The 18,138-nt window shown below is 39.0% G+C and overlaps 2 protein-coding genes across 19 annotated transcripts in view; both read left to right on the forward strand.

Annotated features, from left to right (window-relative positions):
* PPFIBP1 (PPFIB scaffold protein 1) overlaps positions 1 to 11,618 on the forward strand; it is a 139,009-nt gene extending 127,391 nt beyond the window's left edge. For 16 of the 18 annotated variants that reach the window (XM_073000734.2, XM_020810043.3, XM_073000738.2 and 13 more), the window contains 7 exons: positions 688 to 776; positions 2,882 to 3,004; positions 4,611 to 4,736; positions 4,969 to 5,157; positions 5,764 to 5,943; positions 7,031 to 7,096; positions 8,549 to 11,618. In XM_073000734.2, coding sequence (XP_072856835.2) covers positions 688 to 776; positions 2,882 to 3,004; positions 4,611 to 4,736; positions 4,969 to 5,157; positions 5,764 to 5,943; positions 7,031 to 7,096; positions 8,549 to 8,635 — 860 coding nt within the window. In that variant the 3' untranslated portion in view covers positions 8,636 to 11,618. The other 2 variants (XR_013545658.1, XM_078394284.1) reach the window with 2 other exon arrangements.
* A 140-nt stretch (positions 11,619 to 11,758) lies between these two features.
* REP15 (RAB15 effector protein) lies at positions 11,759 to 16,376 on the forward strand. Its single transcript, XM_073000742.2, has 2 exons — positions 11,759 to 12,046; positions 13,236 to 16,376. Exon 2 carries the CDS (start codon positions 13,551 to 13,553, stop codon positions 14,265 to 14,267), a length of 717 nt encoding a protein of 238 aa, XP_072856843.2. The 5' UTR covers positions 11,759 to 12,046; positions 13,236 to 13,550; the 3' UTR covers positions 14,268 to 16,376.
* Positions 16,377 to 18,138: the final 1,762 nt, after the last annotated feature.

Below are 18,138 nucleotides of genomic sequence, written 5' to 3' on the forward strand. Positions count from 1 at the left end.
TTGTTTAATTATACGAACAGGATCTTAAGTAGCCACTTCCAAAACTGCTCTAATTAGACAACAACAACAAAATTCAACAAGGACAGAGAAATTAATTACATGTACTGTACCAGGATGATCCTGATCTTGCATTGCATTAGTAGTAATGTTTTCTTTCCATGCAGCATGTCTCCTTTTAAGTATATCTGCGGTTTCCACAATAAATTAATGTTTCCTGATTTATTTTGCCACCTTTACTATTGTGCTTAGTTCTGGCTTTGCTAGTTATAAGGAGGCCTTTTGGCTTCTGAGGTTTCAACAGCTACTGGCCATTGTAATTTCAAACACACTTTTGCTATCACAATGATCAAGAATTTCCTTTGAAATAAAACAAACAAATTAATATGAAACTGTCAGCTGAAATCTGTATCGTGTACGCCATGGTATCCTATATGTTTCCATGCACTTCTTCCATTGTCTTGTGGAAATATACTGTAGGAAATACAATGCTGTTACAATCACAACCCAGAATGAATGGTCTTTTCAAGGACAATAAAAGAAGCATGTAATTCTTACAAAATCAATTTCTTGCTCACATCATTAAACATGTCTGACACAACAGGTGTCTTAGCTGTATATGAAGCTGTTGCACCCATCTTTTGATTGTTCAGACGTAATCACAGTCATCTTTGTTTTTTTTTTCTTCAGGATGGCTGGATGATATTGGATTGCCCCAGTATAAGACACAATTTGATGAAGGAAAGGTGGATGGACGAATGCTTCATTATATGACCATTGTAAGCCAATGTCATGTCTCTTCACCAGTGTTCTTGTTCACACTACTAAACTTGAACCTCACCCTCCACAAATATTTCCACCTTCTTTTTCTCATACGTGAGGCCTTGACATTTTTGTATCCTCTCCCCAGAGTTCTCCTGCAGCCATAAAACAACTTTTCGTATTCCTCCATGCTGCCTATTACAATATCTTGATAGAACAGGACTTGTATTGTTTAATCCCTCCCATGCATGTATGCTATTCATTTTACAGTTGATGATTAATAACAATGGGAGCATATAGAATGGAGCCCATGTTTCAGTTGTCCTGGGAACTGTACTTATTGTTTGCTGCAGGGATGAGCTTACAACAGGCTACAAAGATGCCTGATGGCTATAGCTGTGTATAGAGACCCTTTTGAAATTCTTCACTCCATTTGTGGGTAGAGAAGTGCTGGGGAGGAAGGCCTTTCTTGTTCTCCAGGGGAAGAAAAAATTCTCCAACAGTTTTTGAGATGTGGGACTTCCTGCTAGCAATGGATGTAGCATAGCTCTGGTCTCCCCCCCCCCACACAAACAAATTTTATTACTTTATTTTTTCCATGGCCACTGCAACAACACCAACTGTGGTAACACCCCGGCTATCATTTTGCTTCCTCCTCAGCCAGCTTGAGTCCTTATAAGGAGAAAGGTGGGATAAAAATAATTTAAATTAATTAATTAATTAATTCTACCCAGTTTCATTCTAGGGCATTGTTGTGGTAGTCACAGGTTGGTAGCTCCTAGGCATTTTTGAGGAGATTTTTTAACATGCCCTTCTATTTCTGGGGACGTAAGGGGGGGAAAACTCTTAAAATATTTCTTAGAAAACCAAAGTTTTTCTTATCGTTCTCCAGCATTCTTAGTCTTTCCTTAGCCTTCCTATTTGAGGGGTCCTCACAGATACTAAGCTTCTTTTATCTAGTTTTTTAAGTATGAAAAATTATCAAGGCATGAAAGAGACAAAACTCTATGTGCCACTGGGATTACTGTGGTGGGAGACCAGAAGAAGGTGAACGCTTCTAAACTTTAAAGGTGCTTGGAAAGCATCTGGCAAATAGGTACAGTGACGAACGTACAAACTATCTAAGGTTCACAGAAGAAGGACAGCCAGATAATGAGTTTGTGGAGCACAGGGAATGGTTAACTCAATAGCGGGATGAGAAATTTAATGACATTTACCTTTTTTCTGTCTTTGTGGTAGAATAATTAGCAAACATTTGTTTGGATTTTATGTGCTTTTTTATTTTTGACGGCTGGTTCCTTGAATCATGTCATTGATCTTTTTTTTAATGGAAAGGCAGTCTTGGAGATAAAGAAGGATAAATACATACTTTGTGTGAAATTTACATTATAGAAACTGATGTACCAGTATGAACTGTTAATTATTCATGTAGTTAAAATGAAGTCATAGGATTTGTAGTTCATAACTCTGTTCAGTCCTGTTTTTTTAAATCAGTATCTGAATTGTTGAATTAAACATGCAGAAAAACATTTTAGATGTGTAAATAAATGTAAGTACACATTTTAAAATACTTTTTGTACAGTTTTTGAATTAGCTGTTCATTAAAGTTAGGGGTTAGCTATATCCCAATCTCTCTGTTTGTCCAGGAATACTGAATCAGATTAGTTCTTGAAAAAATGGGGACTGAACGACATGTTCAAGCATTACAGCTTCATTATATTGTTGAATGCATTTTATGGACAGCTTTGAGGCCTCGGAAGACCTACCTCCATCCACATTTCCTGTTGCTGTACAGGTGCCAGTTCAGAGTTCTCTTTTTTTTCTGAACAGGAGGCTAGGCAAAGGGAGGCCTAACTAGGCCTCCTAACTAGGCCTCAAAGCCTTCCGGTTTAGGCCTTTCTCCCGTGTGTGCTACATTTGGATTTCTAGAATGGAGAAGTATGGGATTTGTAATCCAAAAATCCCATCCTTATTGATGGCCTTTGAGGTGCCATGAGACTCTTTCTTGTGTTCTGCAGCAGGAAATTCACATGGCTACCCCATCTGCTGGTGACTTCTCCAGGTTTCTTGTGTCTTTATTCTTGGTCTCAGCCATATGTCTTTTTCACATCACCCTTTTCAGGATGACTTGCTGTCTTTGAAAGTTGTGAGTGTCCTTCACCATCTTAGCATCAAACGTGCCATCCAAGTGCTAAGAATAAATAACTTTGAACCCAACTGTCTGCGCAGGAGACCATCAGATGAGGTAATCTTTTCTAATACTGACAATGCTTGTCATGCTGAATAGTGCTAGTGTATGTTTTATTCCAAAATTCCATTTTACCCGTCTTGTGTATCCTGAGCCTTTCCTTTCCTTCAGTTATGGACTCTTTAAGTTTGTTGTGTGGATTCCTCTCTATATTCTATACTAAATGCCTTTCTCTTCACTACTTTCTTCCATTTCCAAGCCCATAAACCTATGCCACAGGAATACAGTTCACCTTGTGCTTCCTTTTATGTTGAGCCCTTCCTGCAGAATATTTGCTGGCCAGCAATTGTATGAAAATGAGGATGGAAACAAACAATCACATGATACAGATTTTTTGTTTTGACTGTACTAGTAGAGATGGAACGCAAGAAATAACCAGTCTGACTGATCTTCTGCATTAAGAACTTCTGCTTACAGAAAGCTAGTGTATCATGTCCCTCCTTATGGTAATCTATCATAGACTTCCTTATGATGTGCTGCTAGTCTAGTTTAGAAGTGGGGAGCAACCAACACGCACTCCAGTAATAGAATAATTTAATGCTAGAATTGGAAGGGAACTTGGAAGTCAACAGTTTCTACAACAAGGAATCGTTAAATACGGCATCCTTGACAGATGGCTATCCAGCGTTTCCCTGCTTGAATACTTCCACAGTATTGTTGAACAGGTGTTATGTTAGAAAGCCTCCCTGACTATTTAACCCAAATATGTTCCTTGCCATTCCTATTAGTGCTGATCTTCTAAAGTACAGTGAAATCAGTCTGAAAAAGTTTTTTTTAACCTCTTGGAAATTAGGGAAATAAGTGAATGAAGTTCAAATCTCTAGCATTTAAACATTTGCTTCCTTAGCTGTTGTAAAAGAGTCTTGGCCAAATATTAACTTGAGACAAATATTTAACATGTTTAGATTGGAGGTGGACAGCACTGGAAGCAAAATGAACAAACAGAAATATGAATTGCAGTTTCACAGTAATCTCATCTTAGAGGAATGTATTATGTAGTAATGTTTTTGAGTAGCGTATTATACTTCATCTATGTCACACTCCCATTAGTTGCAACCTAACATACTGAATGAAGTCCAGTAGCTGCCCCATCAACCTTTGTGGGTCTTTATTGATTTATTTCTGTATCAACACAGGGCTGCAGAAATAGAAATTTGAAAAAAAAATGTCACCTCTGATTGAGGACCATCCTTTAAATTGAGTAGGTGTTCAGTTTTTCAGATACATGTACATGAGGACACCTAATGCATAGAGAATACTATGGTGTAATGCTCAGTAAAGTTTCAAACCAAGTAATCTCACATAATAAAGGATTATTGCTAGATTTTGAATTGTGGGGTGGAAAAATGTGGCAAATTTGAGTAATTTCTGTACATATATATGCTTCGAACATTCAGTCCCAAATCCCTAAATTTCAGAGCCACAGTTGGCCATTCGATTATGTGAGCCTTTGGATCAGATAGTTCGGTTCATAATGGTTGTGCTTCAAAAGAGAGAGATTAGCTACTTAATATAAGAAATACGACATTGAGTTAATTGCAGAACTGAAGTGTGTTTCTGAAGGAGTGTGTGATGTCTGATGTAATGTGATTTTCATTGGTAGAATAACATCACCCCATCAGAAGTTTCACAGTGGACTAATCATCGGGTGATGGAGTGGCTGCGTTCTGTTGACCTTGCAGAATATGCTCCCAATTTGAGGGGAAGTGGGGTTCATGGTGGGCTAATGGTAAGTCTCTTGATCAAATAATCCCAAAATACCATAGACATAGATTGTTGCTTTAAAAAGATAGAATCTCAGTAATTCTATCATAGATGTTTTGTAAATACAATAATGTTTTGGTTTCCATAATTTTTTAAAGATTCTAGATGATGCAGATCTTAAGAGAGGGATGAAAAGTTTCTTAATCTGAAGACAATGCAAATGTGCCTTCAATTCTGAAATTTATCTTGCCGTTCAGGTTTTGGAACCTCGTTTCAATGTAGAGACCATGGCACAGCTGCTTAATATCCCACCAAATAAGACACTGCTCAGGCGGCACTTGGCAACCCATTTTAATTTGCTGATAGGTCAAGAAGCTCAGCAGCAAAAGTGTGAAGCCATGGAATCTCCAGATTATGTCCTCTTAACAGCTACTGCCAAAGTTAAGGTATTTATCAGCTCTGTTACATAGCCTAGGATATAATTATATGACCTACAGTATTATTACATTGTCAGTGTGCTTTTATGGCAGTCCAGAATGCAGTTTCATTTATGGTCTTTTCAGGGGCTAGTGAAAAATACTGAGTGATAAAGTAATAGGCCAACTTTGGTTTAGTTTGTAGTTCAGGGGATTAGAGGAACTACTTGCTCTCCCCTCAATGTTATTGAGCTCCATTTCCCGTTAGCGTCAACTCTTGTGTGATGTAAGGCATTATGGGGGCAGTACTTCATAAACATCTGAAGGACAGAATGTTCCCTCTTCGTGTTCTACATTGTTTCCTTGCTTTTGCAGAAGAAGGGTGATTAATAAAAGGGTAACCAGTATACAAGATTGATAAAAGGGTAACCAGTGTACCTCACATATTGTACAAGTATTGAGAAAACCATGATATCAGAATATTTGATTTTGAGGGATTTTATCTGCATATCAACCTGCCTATTGTGGTAATGGTATTACTTATTTTTGTTAGAAAACCTACGTAATTTCATGAATGCCATAAGGAACATAACATTGCCAGTCCACTTAGCATTTTATGCGATTTGTCTCTTTTAGCCAAAGAAACTTGCTTTTAGTAATTTCGGAAATTTAAGAAAGAAGAAGCAAGACGATGGAGAAGAGTATGTGTGCCCAATGGACTTGGGACAGGCATCAGGAATTGGGTCAAAGAAAGGGTTTAAGCAAGGCTTAGATATCAGAGTGTATGATGATGATGATCTGGACAGACTGGAGGAGGTAATAATAGTTGTACTTCAAGTGTATCTTGGGCTAAATTGCAAAAAATGCATATGTTTGTGTGCAAGTTATCTGTATCTCTTGATATTTCAATGCATTTCTCAATTTTTTTCCTGGCCAATGTATTTCTCAGCAGTTGTATATCACTGTTATAAAATCTGGCTCATAATGAGCCTGCACAGGAGCTATTCATATACATTCTCTCTCTCTTTGTTATAATTGACAGAAGAAATCTGAATATCAAAAATCTTCTTTATATTTATTACTGACCTTTCCTTTATGACAGGAAATCTGTAGTCTTTACCATGGTGCTGGAGTTAATCTCTCATTTTCCCCCCCTGATGTTGGGTAATGCTGTCCAAGGTTAATAGGAGTTGGATTCCAATAGACATGAGGAGCCAGTGGCTTCCCACTCTCATTTAAACTGATGCACATAGGATCTTCCCATTTTTCAGTCCTCACAACAATTTCAAAAGAGCGGGTACAAGAGAGTGCTCCAGCATTATCCACAAAAAATGTCTGGTCTGCAGCCTCTCTCTCCTTTTTGGCAGAGAAAAGACACTGGTGTGCTGGTGGTTTCTCTTATCTATTCAGTGCTCACATCTGATGTTCTGTGCAGTGTTCTTTAGGTGAAGCTCCAGAATTAGTTGGCTAGCTCTATGGATTGGCTGCAGGCAGTTGCTTCCGCTGCCTGGTCTCTGGTTCCTTATGTGGCTACTGCTCTGTGTCTTGAATTTGCTGCTTATTTGATTTTTGGGATGGCCAACAAACCACAAGGGGCACAGCCAGACATTCTATTCATCTCTGGTTTCTCGAGTAGGGGCAGAGTTTGTGAATCTGGCTTGAAAAACTGATTCCCTAACCTGACTTGTTGAAAAGGGTTCTTGAACTCTCTTGCCCCTTCAGGAACCCTTGTCTTTGTACTCAGGTACTGCCTGAGGCTATAAGAAAGCAATTGACATTTCAGAGGTTCTGCTGTAGCCAAGAAATGCTTCTGGTGTGGTGTTTCTGTTTAATACAGCTGTATGAAGAATGGATGCAATTAGGTGAATATTGCATGTGAACAGTGATTGTTTCTGTCTTGTAGATGGAAGATTCAGAAGGTACCGTGAGGCAAATAGGTGCATTTTCTGAAGGCATCAACAACTTGACAGTAAGCCCTTTTAAAAAAATCATTTCATGCACACCATCTTAAATATTTGTCTCGTCTCCTAAAGCAGTCATGCTCAGCTGACAACCCAAGCACTGAGAATCAGTTTTGTGAGCCAGGCACAATCTCTTTGCAGATGTCCAGTTTTTAATAAGTAAAACTGCAGATAATGATCCCGTGGATATGGAGGTCCTACTGTATCCTTTACCTTATTTTATTCTTGATACCAATTCAATAAGATATAAAATGAAAAAATTTCACACATTAGCCAAACCGACAGCCAATCGACAAACTGCCATTTCTTTTTAAATTGCCTTTGTTTGAAGTATCCTCAAAGATTGTGGCCTGGCTGACATTACTGCTGAATTTCAGCTAGTTCTTTGAACTCATGCTTTGACAGGTCATTATCTATACTTACTCATTTATTTACTGTTTTATTTATTTGGATCTTTTTAAATCCTACTACTCAGCCAAGTAATTGATTTGCATCAAATTTAAATAAAGGCCATGTTGCAATCTAAAAAGACTTGGCACAAAGGAATGGGGTGGGGGTGGCAGGAAGGACAAGGAGGAGAGAAGAAACCACCAAAGGAAGGGAGCCAGTGGTGGAATTGCCCTGCTTCCCCTTGCATTTTGCTTTAGTGCACCTCATTGGCTTGGCTTTTCACCAAGGCAGGTGAGTTCACCCCGTTACTCACCACATCTCCTCCCCCCTCTATGCATGGCTCTATGTAATCTAGACATAAGCAAGATTTATGTGACCCATATCTTAATGAGCTGCTGCTGATTCTGCCAGTGTAATGTGGGATTGCATCACTGGTGGAAGTATTACCTTTTGGAAGGTGGGGTGGAAGGGGACAGGTTTTCTTCATGGAAGTCACCGCCTGTGCAGTGGTAATGCTTGCGCAAGCATTCTTTAGCATGACCACATGATGCTAACATTGGTGGACATTACCACTGAGTGAAAGCCTGATAGGATACTGGCCTACATCTGCACCAATTTAAGAAGTATATCTTTCCTCAGTATTGTCCTGGAAACTGTTGTTTTGTGCGACTGCATAAGCTTTCCAGCACAGATCATGAAGCTGCTTCATGCTGGAACGCTTGGTCCGTTGTTGTCTGCTCTAACCGTCACCTCAGGTGCAGAACTTTCCCATCCTTCTGATCCAAGATCTTTAAGCGGGGCTAGGTGGGGACCGAACCTGGATCATTCTGCATGCAAAACGTCTACTCTGCCACTACGGTTGTGGCCTCTCTTCATGCTTCAGTTGACCAAGGCCACTGATCAATCTGGCCCAGTATATCTCTTCAACTGGGCAGTAACCCTCCCTTGCCTTTGAGCTACATGCAGTCAGAAGGGGGACTGGAAGTACAGGCAGGACACTGATATGCCTCTGTTTTTTGGCCCCTGGGTTTCGGCAAGGATTCCAATTTTTCCCTTTCTTCTGCTTTCAGCATATGCTAAAAGAAGATGACATGTTCAGGGACTTTGCAGCATGTTCTCCTAGCACAAGTATAACAGATGAAGATTCAAATGTGTGACAGCATCAGCGCAGGAGCCCTCTGTATTTTCGTCCTGCTCAAGAGTGTCATTTCTGGATGGTGATGGAGACAGTGCATTATGTAATTTAGGGTTGCTTTTGCTTCTGTTTGTTGGAAGTTATCATTTTCAGAGGAATAATGAGGACAAGAGGTGCCTATTCTAATGTTGCCATAACATAGGGGAGGGTGGCACAAACAAGTCAGGACACACGCTAAGTGGGGAGAAACATGTATTTCTTTTCCTGTACTATAGAAACTAGTGACATATTTCAAAACATCATATTTAATATGACTATACTGCCATAATGCTCCTGCACATAGTTGTGCCATATATCTGGGTTATTTCTCTCATTTGTTTTTAGTTCAGGTATATTAAGAAGAAGAAAAATGTTCGGTTCAGCTGCAGACCTGCAGTTTACTGTAAATATCTGAGCAGAAAACAAACAAATCTGAAATTTCTCATTTCCAGTTTAAATGAACTGATCAGATTTAAATACCGGTCATGCAATCCCCAAAATCGAAATCCTGTTGGTCTTGTTTTTTTTATATACAGTTTTTATTAATAAAAAGAAAAATGTATTGAGTACATGCAAATCAAAAGTTTTATATTGTGATGTAAGGTGATAACTTTTTTAAAAAAGAGGATTCCAGTTTGAAAACCAGCTGGTTACTGGAAAAATCAGACTGACTTTATAAGTGGCTTATACCCACCACCACCACCCAAAAGTGTTGCCTGCATTCTTATGTTAAGACGAACTTGATGAAAATTGTGGTTTTCTGTTGCAGAATTATCTGTGAGCTATCCTTTTCCAGGGTTAAGATAGGATTTTAATAACTTTTTTAAAAGGTCATTGCAAATTTGATGTTGAAAAACATTTGGCAACTGATAAACTTTCTGTGGCTTCTGTGTACATTTTCCCTCTTGCATCCTGGAACAGAGGTTTCTTTGAATTGATATGGAAAGAATCATTACCCCAGCTGTATTATCTTGCAGTATTACATTCAGATGCGGAGTCTTGTCTTCTAAGTATAATTGACTGTTAACATACTGACTGATATTTATGCTTCATTTTTATAAAAGTGCATTACTGACTTTTTTGAACTATTGAGCTTATAAAATTCTAATTAGTCAATGAAAAGTTGTTCATGTTTTCAGCTGAATGTTTTGCTTTCTCTTTTTCCTCTTCACTATTGCCCTGAAATACTGAAAACTAATTTGCATCATGCATAGTAAGATAAGTTTTAGAAATATACTGTAGAAAGTAGTTGTTCATACTGAAGATGCCAGTTTCTGTGCTTCATTCATTTTGCATTACAATTGGTAACCATAATCTCAGCAAGAGTGCTAAACAGGTCTTCTTGCATGTACTCAGGTACTGCTAGTGGTAAATGGTCATTTGAGGCCTATATACTCATTCAGCTCAACCTTGTGGCACATTCTTGGGGATATCAATTTCAAACTGCAGTTAGGGAAAAATACATATTTCATCTACATAAAAATATCTGTCCGTGAAAGTTTCATTTTTTTAAGGCATTGATTCATTAAGGCATTGTTTCTGACATGCTAATTTTCTGCTTGCCTTTTGTTGGGGAAGGGACATAGATATCTTCCATTGGTAATCTGAAATGGAATTCTCTAGCTAGTGATTTGTTTGCATGCATAGATTGGCTCTTGGACTGACTTCATAAGTTAGCCTTTCAATGTCCTGCTTTGCATACATTTACAGTTTTCAGATTTGCAATGAAATGAATTGTATTATGTTTCCTGTCAAGTATTAAAGAAGACCTTTGCCATTATACCTGCAGCACTGTGCTGGTGGATGTTGGCCTGCATGATAGGACTGTCTCTCTGCCTGTCAATGTTCTTCTGGTTTTCCAATACTCAGGAGCAGATTTTGAGGGCACACATGACTGAAGAGGGAAAGGAGATTGGTCACCTGTTCCTTTTCCACATTCTGCTGATGGAAACACCTAAAGAACATGTTCAGTATGGACTGTCAGTTGTTAATAACATGGACATTACAAACTTGTTCATGTTTACTTCATTTTGTTTATTGTCTGAGCTAATTTGACTAAATGCAGATGGCACTCACTGTAGAATTACTATTCTGTCATTAACTGTGAATAAATTTATTTATGAATTAAGTGATTCACATCCTGTGCCTATAAAAAGAACTTACTAGTAGCCTCATGAGGTCAATACATTAAAAAAGAAAAAGGAAAACTGTACAAAGTTAGTTCTGTTTTCAGCAGACACATGGAAGTCAGTAGGAATAGAAACTTAATTCAGACAGGTTTCATTCATTTCATTTGGTCTTTTGTAGGTAGAACTAAGGTTGGATTTTAACCATTAAGTAACAGCAGCCCAAATCCTCTTGCATAACTACACAAATAACGTATCATTTGGAGGCAAATTGGTCAAGTAAAGAAGTCACAGTAGACATAACCAGTTGTATGCTGAGTTGTGCGACTCAGTATGAAAATAACGTCTGTGGTGATTTCTCAACTTGAAGTAATTCACCTCCAAACATTATACCGATTGTATTATGCCAGTTTAACTAAGGAAGAGGATTTGGACCAGTGTATTTCAGCTTCTTCCTATAACCTGGCTTTACAGTTCTGGCAAATACTGTTCACATAAAAGCATCAAATAATTGTTAATTTTTTTAAAAAAATGGAAGGCGTTTCCACATTAAAATGTTGTATGTATGGACAACATCAGATTTCTCATATTTCAAAAAATGTAAATTGAGTTTGGTTTAACTTTACTTATACAGGATTTTATTGGTTGGAAGAATAGTTCTTATTTTCTTGTTTCTATGGAAAAGGGAAGAGTAATATAAAACACTTATAATTAAAGCCAAGTGATTAACATAAGTGTGCAGACATGAAGTATGATATTTTATTGGATTTCATGAGTACAAAGGAGTCCGCATAAATGTATGTGTATTGCCATGTTTAAATAAATACCTATTGTGAGAAATGAAGTGTTCCTAATGTTTTATATCATATTTGCAGAAAAGCACAGAAATAATGTTTTTGGCAGACTGTTTCTCTTATAAAACCCAGCCCTTTAGAGTTTAGACCTTTTATTCTCTAAAACCTTCAAAATTATTTCCCTCCTTTCAGAACCAATGATGCTGCACTTTCTGTATAAATAAGCCTTCTCTATTAATTTCATTGTTATCCAATCTGCTGTAGATACTGCTGTAGAACAGAGACTGAATAAGAAAGCTTTTTTTGCTGGTTTTTGTGCCTGTGAAAAGATCATGGAATTTACTTTTCATTGCATAAAAAAGAAGTGCACACTATAAGCAACAGAAATACACTATTAAATGAAGCTATGTATAGAGCAGACACCTCCTTGATATATGGTATGCTGTTGCCCAAGAAGAAGTATGAATAAAAAAGGTAAAAATGTTTTGAAATATGTTTAGAGTTTTCTCTGAGAACTAATTTACCTTCGCATAAAAATGGTGATAAGTTCCTGTTGGATGGTCCATTTGCTTTGAATTGCTGGTTATAACTGGCTAGTGTTAGCACACACCGTACTGAACTGCTCTATATGCTAGTTATGACTCATAGTTTTGACTCAGTAATTGTGTTGTGAGTTTTTTCTTTACATTGGTGGGAGAGTCGGATGGCTGAGAGAGCTTACCTTGTGCGTTATGATATAAGTTTATGCCTGCAGGCCAAGCGTTTTGCATGAGGTTCTCCAGTCCGGCAGTTGCCCAATTTACTCTCTCTCCCATGTCCAACGTTGACTTAATCTCAGTTGTGAACAGTGACACGATTTAACCCGTCTGTCTAGGATGCCATGATTGGAATTAAAACTGGGCCTGTTGTGCTTCTTGGCTGACTTGTAGTGGTCAGCTGAGGCATGAGATAAGCCTGGGCCATGCCCCAATGCCACATTCTGATGGGGAGACTGAAAACTTTATGTAACGCAACAGGACATGTTAGGAAAAAATGAAGGAAACATACATGCCAGCTGCCAATCATACATCATGTAGCCTTGGGTTTGTAGAATTAAAAGTATTGTTAAAACTTAAAAACATGTTAGCAAATTGATATGGTATTAAACAATGACAGTATGGTGACACATATCCTATTTGCAGTTGTTGTCAACAATCATATAAGTAACAGCACACACTACAGCCCTGGATAGTTAGAAGCCAAGTTGGATTTATTAAATACTAGGCATTATGCAGTTTCTAATTCTTATGAGGGTGGCATAGTCATAGTTAAAATTGTTATGAATTGGGACAAAAGTGATTTATTCTTGTTAGAATGGCATCTGCTGGTTTAAACATGCCAGATCATATTTTCTAGACAGGTTATTCTCTTCCTGTCACCGGAAGGCATTGCTGTTCAACCCACCCCTGTCCTTGGCATATATTATTGAATGTCATTTGCATTCTATTGTATTCCTTGGTCTTTACGCTTACAGAGTATTTTCTTGATAAAGCATGTACCTGTATGAGGAATAATCCCCATGAGAATTGGCTAATGTTTTCTCTCAACATCCCCAGATCCCTGCTGCACTGAAATTCATATCCCTTCCCTTTCCTGTTACAAAGTCTTTCCTTTCCTGTTACAGTGTCTACACCTGCGTGATAAGGTAGGCACTGCCAGTGTTAACACTAAAGAGAGTGGGGAGTGCCAAGAACACACAAAGGAAATCTTGATATTTTAAAACAAGGAAGCCAGTTTGACTAGTTTCTGAGCTGGAAGAGGACACACCCAGAGTGCAGTTCCAACAATCGAGAAACTGACCAATTTGCACAGCATGGTGTTGCTTTTGGTGAGAATATTTTTCGTCCATAAATCCTGCTTATTGGGACAGCTTCCTGACCTGGACGTTTAACCTGAATCAAAAGGCATTACTTTGGGGGGCATTTTGCATGAAGAGAAGATGGGCCAAAAAGTATCGCAGGAAACGAACCAAGAGAGTAAGGCTGACATCCTGGTTATCTGTGATGTTTTCAGCCAAGGAGTGGTTCATGCATCACAGAAGCTGAAAGAGTATCTTGGATTTGAGGATCCACAAAGTAAATTCTATCCAGCCACTGATACTTTAAATGAGATTTTTCTGGTCAACTTCATTAGCTTCTGTGTTGAGAAAGGTGTAGAAGAGCGTATCACAACCAGCAAGATGACCAAGCAGCAGTCCTTGCTTTTTGGAGTCGACTGGATCTGGACTCTCTCTGGAGCTGACAAGCAGATTCGACTTCAGATTGCTGTGCAGTCTCTACAGATGGGTGATCTCCCCAGTGGAGGCCAGCCTTTTGAAGCCATGGGCAGTAACAGGGAGGCAATGTTAGCAGATGAGCTTTTCCGGAACAAGAGCCGGTTTGAAAAGCTGGAAGAATTTTCTACCCTGGTGGGACATGACTGCCTTGGTTTGTTCATAATCTTTGGAGTTCCAGGAAAGCCCAAAGACATCAGAGGAGTTCTTCTAGAGAGCATCCAAAAGGAAAAACGGAAAAACCTTTCGTCTGGTGAGAATACACTTCAACAATTTGTTTTGACCACTGATAGTTTTCTTTCTACTAAAGAGATGCTGGAAAACTGCCTCACTAAGAAAAATGGATTGAGGGAGGTGGGAAAGGTTTACATTAATTTTCTTTAATCTCTTGATTACATACTTGAAACCTTCCACTCTTGAAGTAGTAGAGTACTCCTTCCAAATCTTCTCCATACCTATTCATAAAAATCGATCTGGCTTTTTGGTTTGTTTTTGTCATCATGATTATTTACAGGAATCAAACATTGCTATATGTCTCCACTCCTAAAGGATTCCAGTTCAGCTGCACATTTCAACAGAATATGTTTTCCAGATGGAATGTTTCAATTAAAAAAAACCCTCAAGAACAGAGTGCCCTTAAAAACATATGATCCGTTCATATGCCTTTGTATTCAATACCGAGGTTCACCTTGTTTTGCAAGAGTGAGCAAGAACTTTTGAACTGAAAGGTAATTGTAAAGTGCATGCAATCGCTTATGAATGACCACCACCTCAGGTTTTATAACTGGGAAACACTATAGTGATCTAGTAAACATTTGCTGTTTTATAGAATGAGTTCCTTTTAATAAGTCTCATTTATTTCCAGAGCACTTAGCAGCCAACTGCTTCTTTTTGCTCTGTATCCGTGATTGTGTCCAAGTGGAATGTTATATTAAAATATGTTTGATGCCTTCCCTGTTGTCACTCTGTATGTTTAAATGTGTCTAACAAGGTTGCCTGCTCCTGCTGTATTGTTCAAGAGAGATGCGTTTCCCTTGTCAGTTAAATTGGCTATTATACTCCTGACATGTAAGGAATAATTGAGTGCTGTGCTGGCCTGTGAAGATGGCAGGTGCCTTGTGCTTCGTTCTTCACATGGAATTGGGCAGGGATGTGGAAAGTGTGGTCCACCAGTTGTTGGACTGCAGCTCCCACCAGGCCTCACTTTGGCTAACATCTGGAGGACCAACAAGTCCATATCCCTAGAACAGCAGTTGTAAGGGGAGCACAGTCAGTAAACTCAGAATTTTGTGTGTGTGCATGAGAGAGAGAGAGAGAGAGAGAGCGAGAGAGACTTTACTCTTTCATAAAACCATGAAAGAGGAACCTTCTAAAATTTAATCTCCACTGCATTTAGCTCTGTAGTTTCTGCTGAGAAGTCTGAAGTGTGTAGCAATCATGTTTCTCTATTTCTCTTCCCCAAAGCAGACAAGAGTATCATAGTTTATTCCATAAATCTGAATCCCAGTCTTTCTGCTCCTGGTCCTATTTTGACTGCAGCACCAAACAAAAGACTGTGGGTTTCTTTATTGTACAGTACCCTTTGTTTGGTAATTTTAGCTTCTAGTGAAAACTCACAATTTGCTTTATTTATCTTTCTGACAAGTCGTCGCTTTCCTCCCAAGAAGCAGGTATCTTTTGATTTTGTGGCTGCTGCCACCATCTGCCGTGATCATGGAGCCCGAGAAGGTAAAATCTGTCACTGCCTCCATATCTTCCCCTTCTATTTGCAAGGAGGTGATGGGACCAGTGGCCATAATCTTATTTTTTATTTTGATGTTGAGCGTCAGACCATTTTTTGCGCTCTCCTCTTTCACCCTCATTAAGAGGTTCTTTAATTCCTCCTCACTTTCTGCTATCAGAGTGGTATCATCTGCACATCAGAGGTGGTTGATATTTCTTCCGGCAACCTTAATTCCAGTTTGGGATTCCTCCAGTCCAGCCTTTCGCATGATGTATTCTGCATACAAGTTAAATGAGCAAGGGAACAATATACATCCTTGTGGTACTCCTTTCTCAATTTTGAACCAATCACTTGTTCCATATCCAGTTCTAACTGTTGCTTCCTGTCCCACATATAGATTTCTCAGGAAGTAGATAAGGTGGTCAGGCACTCCCATTTCTTTAAGAACTTGCTGTAGTTTGCTGTAGTCCACACAGTGAAAGGCTTTTGAATAGCCAATGAAGCAGAAGTAGATGTTTTTCTGGAACTCTCTGGCTTTCTCCATAATCCAGCACATGTTAGCAATTTGGTCTCTAGTTCTTCTGCCCCTTCAAAATTCAGCTTGTACTTCTGGGAGTTCTCGGTCCACATACTGCTGAACCATACCTTGGAGGATTTAGAGCATAACCTTGCTAGCGAGTGAAATTAGTGCAATTAGTACAGTAATTGGAGCATTCTTTGGCACTGCCCTTCTTTGGGATTGGGATGTAGACCGATCTTCCAGTCCTCTGGCCACTGCTAAGTTTTCCATTGATGATAAAAAAAATAGTGCACTGGTCCTTTTATATGGGGCTGTGGCACCAGGGTGGGTGACATGACCTTTAGCCTTGTTTGTTCCTTTTTGCGCACCACACACAGAATTATTAAAGTGGTAGGAAAAGCCCCCCCCCCCCCCCCGCGTTGGCTGTCTCTAGCAAACACATCATTGCTAGCACCACTCTGGCAGCCATTGATGATTAAATCCTCTGTGAGCTAGAAAAAATTCAATGCAACTTGCTAGGAACATTGGGCACCTTACTACCCCCTATATTACCCCATGGCTGGAGTGCAATGTGTTCCAGCAAAAACAGTGCACATCTTTATTAAATTTGGTGCATCCTGCTAGTTCAGTACATAGCCTGGCAGCCATTGTTACTGATGATATATCCTGCTAGTTCAGTACACTGCCTGTGTAGATTCAATAGTATTTTGAATTAAAATAATGTACGATTTCTTTCCTTTCAAATCAAAGGAGCAATGTCAGCCTATATAAATTTTTGGGGGGTAAAAGGTAAAAAAGTTCCCTGACCCCTGATTTAACATTTCATGCACACAGAACCAACCACCAGTAAATGCTCCCTGGGCTTCCTCCTCTGACATGCCCTGTTTGTACATAAGGAACTGCTACTGAGAGAATGAAGGAGGAGCAGCTGCTGAGGTTGAAATCCTGATCCTTTGCTCTTTCTTAAGCCAGTGGGGCACAAGCAGTCTTGAGGATGGAGAATAATTGTGTAGCATCTAAACTCTGCTACAGGCAGTTCCTTAGTTAGGTGTCCACGTTTTCTCTGTTAAAGGCCACAGATTTTGGTGTAGTCAACAGTTGTCACAGTGATCATCCAAGGCAGTGAAGAGTTACGGTAACAGCTGTCATTCTCATGGCTTATATTTTCCCAGAAATATAAAGTTACCAGTTCAAAAGCTATTTTTGCCGGTTTGGCATGCATCCCAAAAACACTTCCTCTGATCTGCAGCCTGCAAAACAGAGGGAGGGGCAGGGCTGGGAAATTATGACTTGGATGAGTCTGCAGTTGTCAGAGTAAGCAGGTAAATGTGCATTGATCATAAAAAAAGCAAAGCTTGGGAATGCCACTTTTGCAGACTACAGCTCTCAGAATCTTTCAGCATGTCCACTGGGGTCAAAAACAAAAACAAAAACACCACCTAATTTTTCCAAACTCTGCAATGGACGCTAAATCCAGTTGGAAGTGGCATTCTTAAAACATGTTCCCTTAGTGAAACTCACAGGAGTATAACCTGCTGCTGTATAAAAAGTAGGAAGAGGAACAGAAAAACAAAGCTCCCACGCAATGCATAAGGTGCATGGCAAAGGATGTTTTCTTATTTTTTTATATACTTGCAATTTATATATAACCACCCCAATACATTGCCTTACACATAGAAAATCCCAGATTTTGAAGCAGGATGTTCATTTTGTGTAATTCAGCCTTAATATTGAGCAAGCCATTTCAGCATTATGTGTGCACGCTCATTTCTAAAGGAATGCTATTTACTGAAGTACTTAGGCCCTTTAATTTCAACTTCAACAAAATGTTTTTTATACAAGGTTTGTTCTATTTTTGCTCACCATGAATTTTTCTTCATATTTTCCTCTTCTAGATGAAATGAGGTAATATCTGGTTCTTCTTTCCTTTATGAGCCATCTTTGAGAATTGTTTTAAAAGGGTTTAAATGTTAAAAAAGCAGGGTCAACCAAACAGAGAAAATCCACTGAAA

Source organism: Pogona vitticeps, chromosome 5 (assembly GCF_051106095.1).
Source record: "Pogona vitticeps strain Pit_001003342236 chromosome 5, PviZW2.1, whole genome shotgun sequence".
NCBI classification, from domain to species: Eukaryota; Metazoa; Chordata; class Lepidosauria; order Squamata; family Agamidae; genus Pogona; species Pogona vitticeps.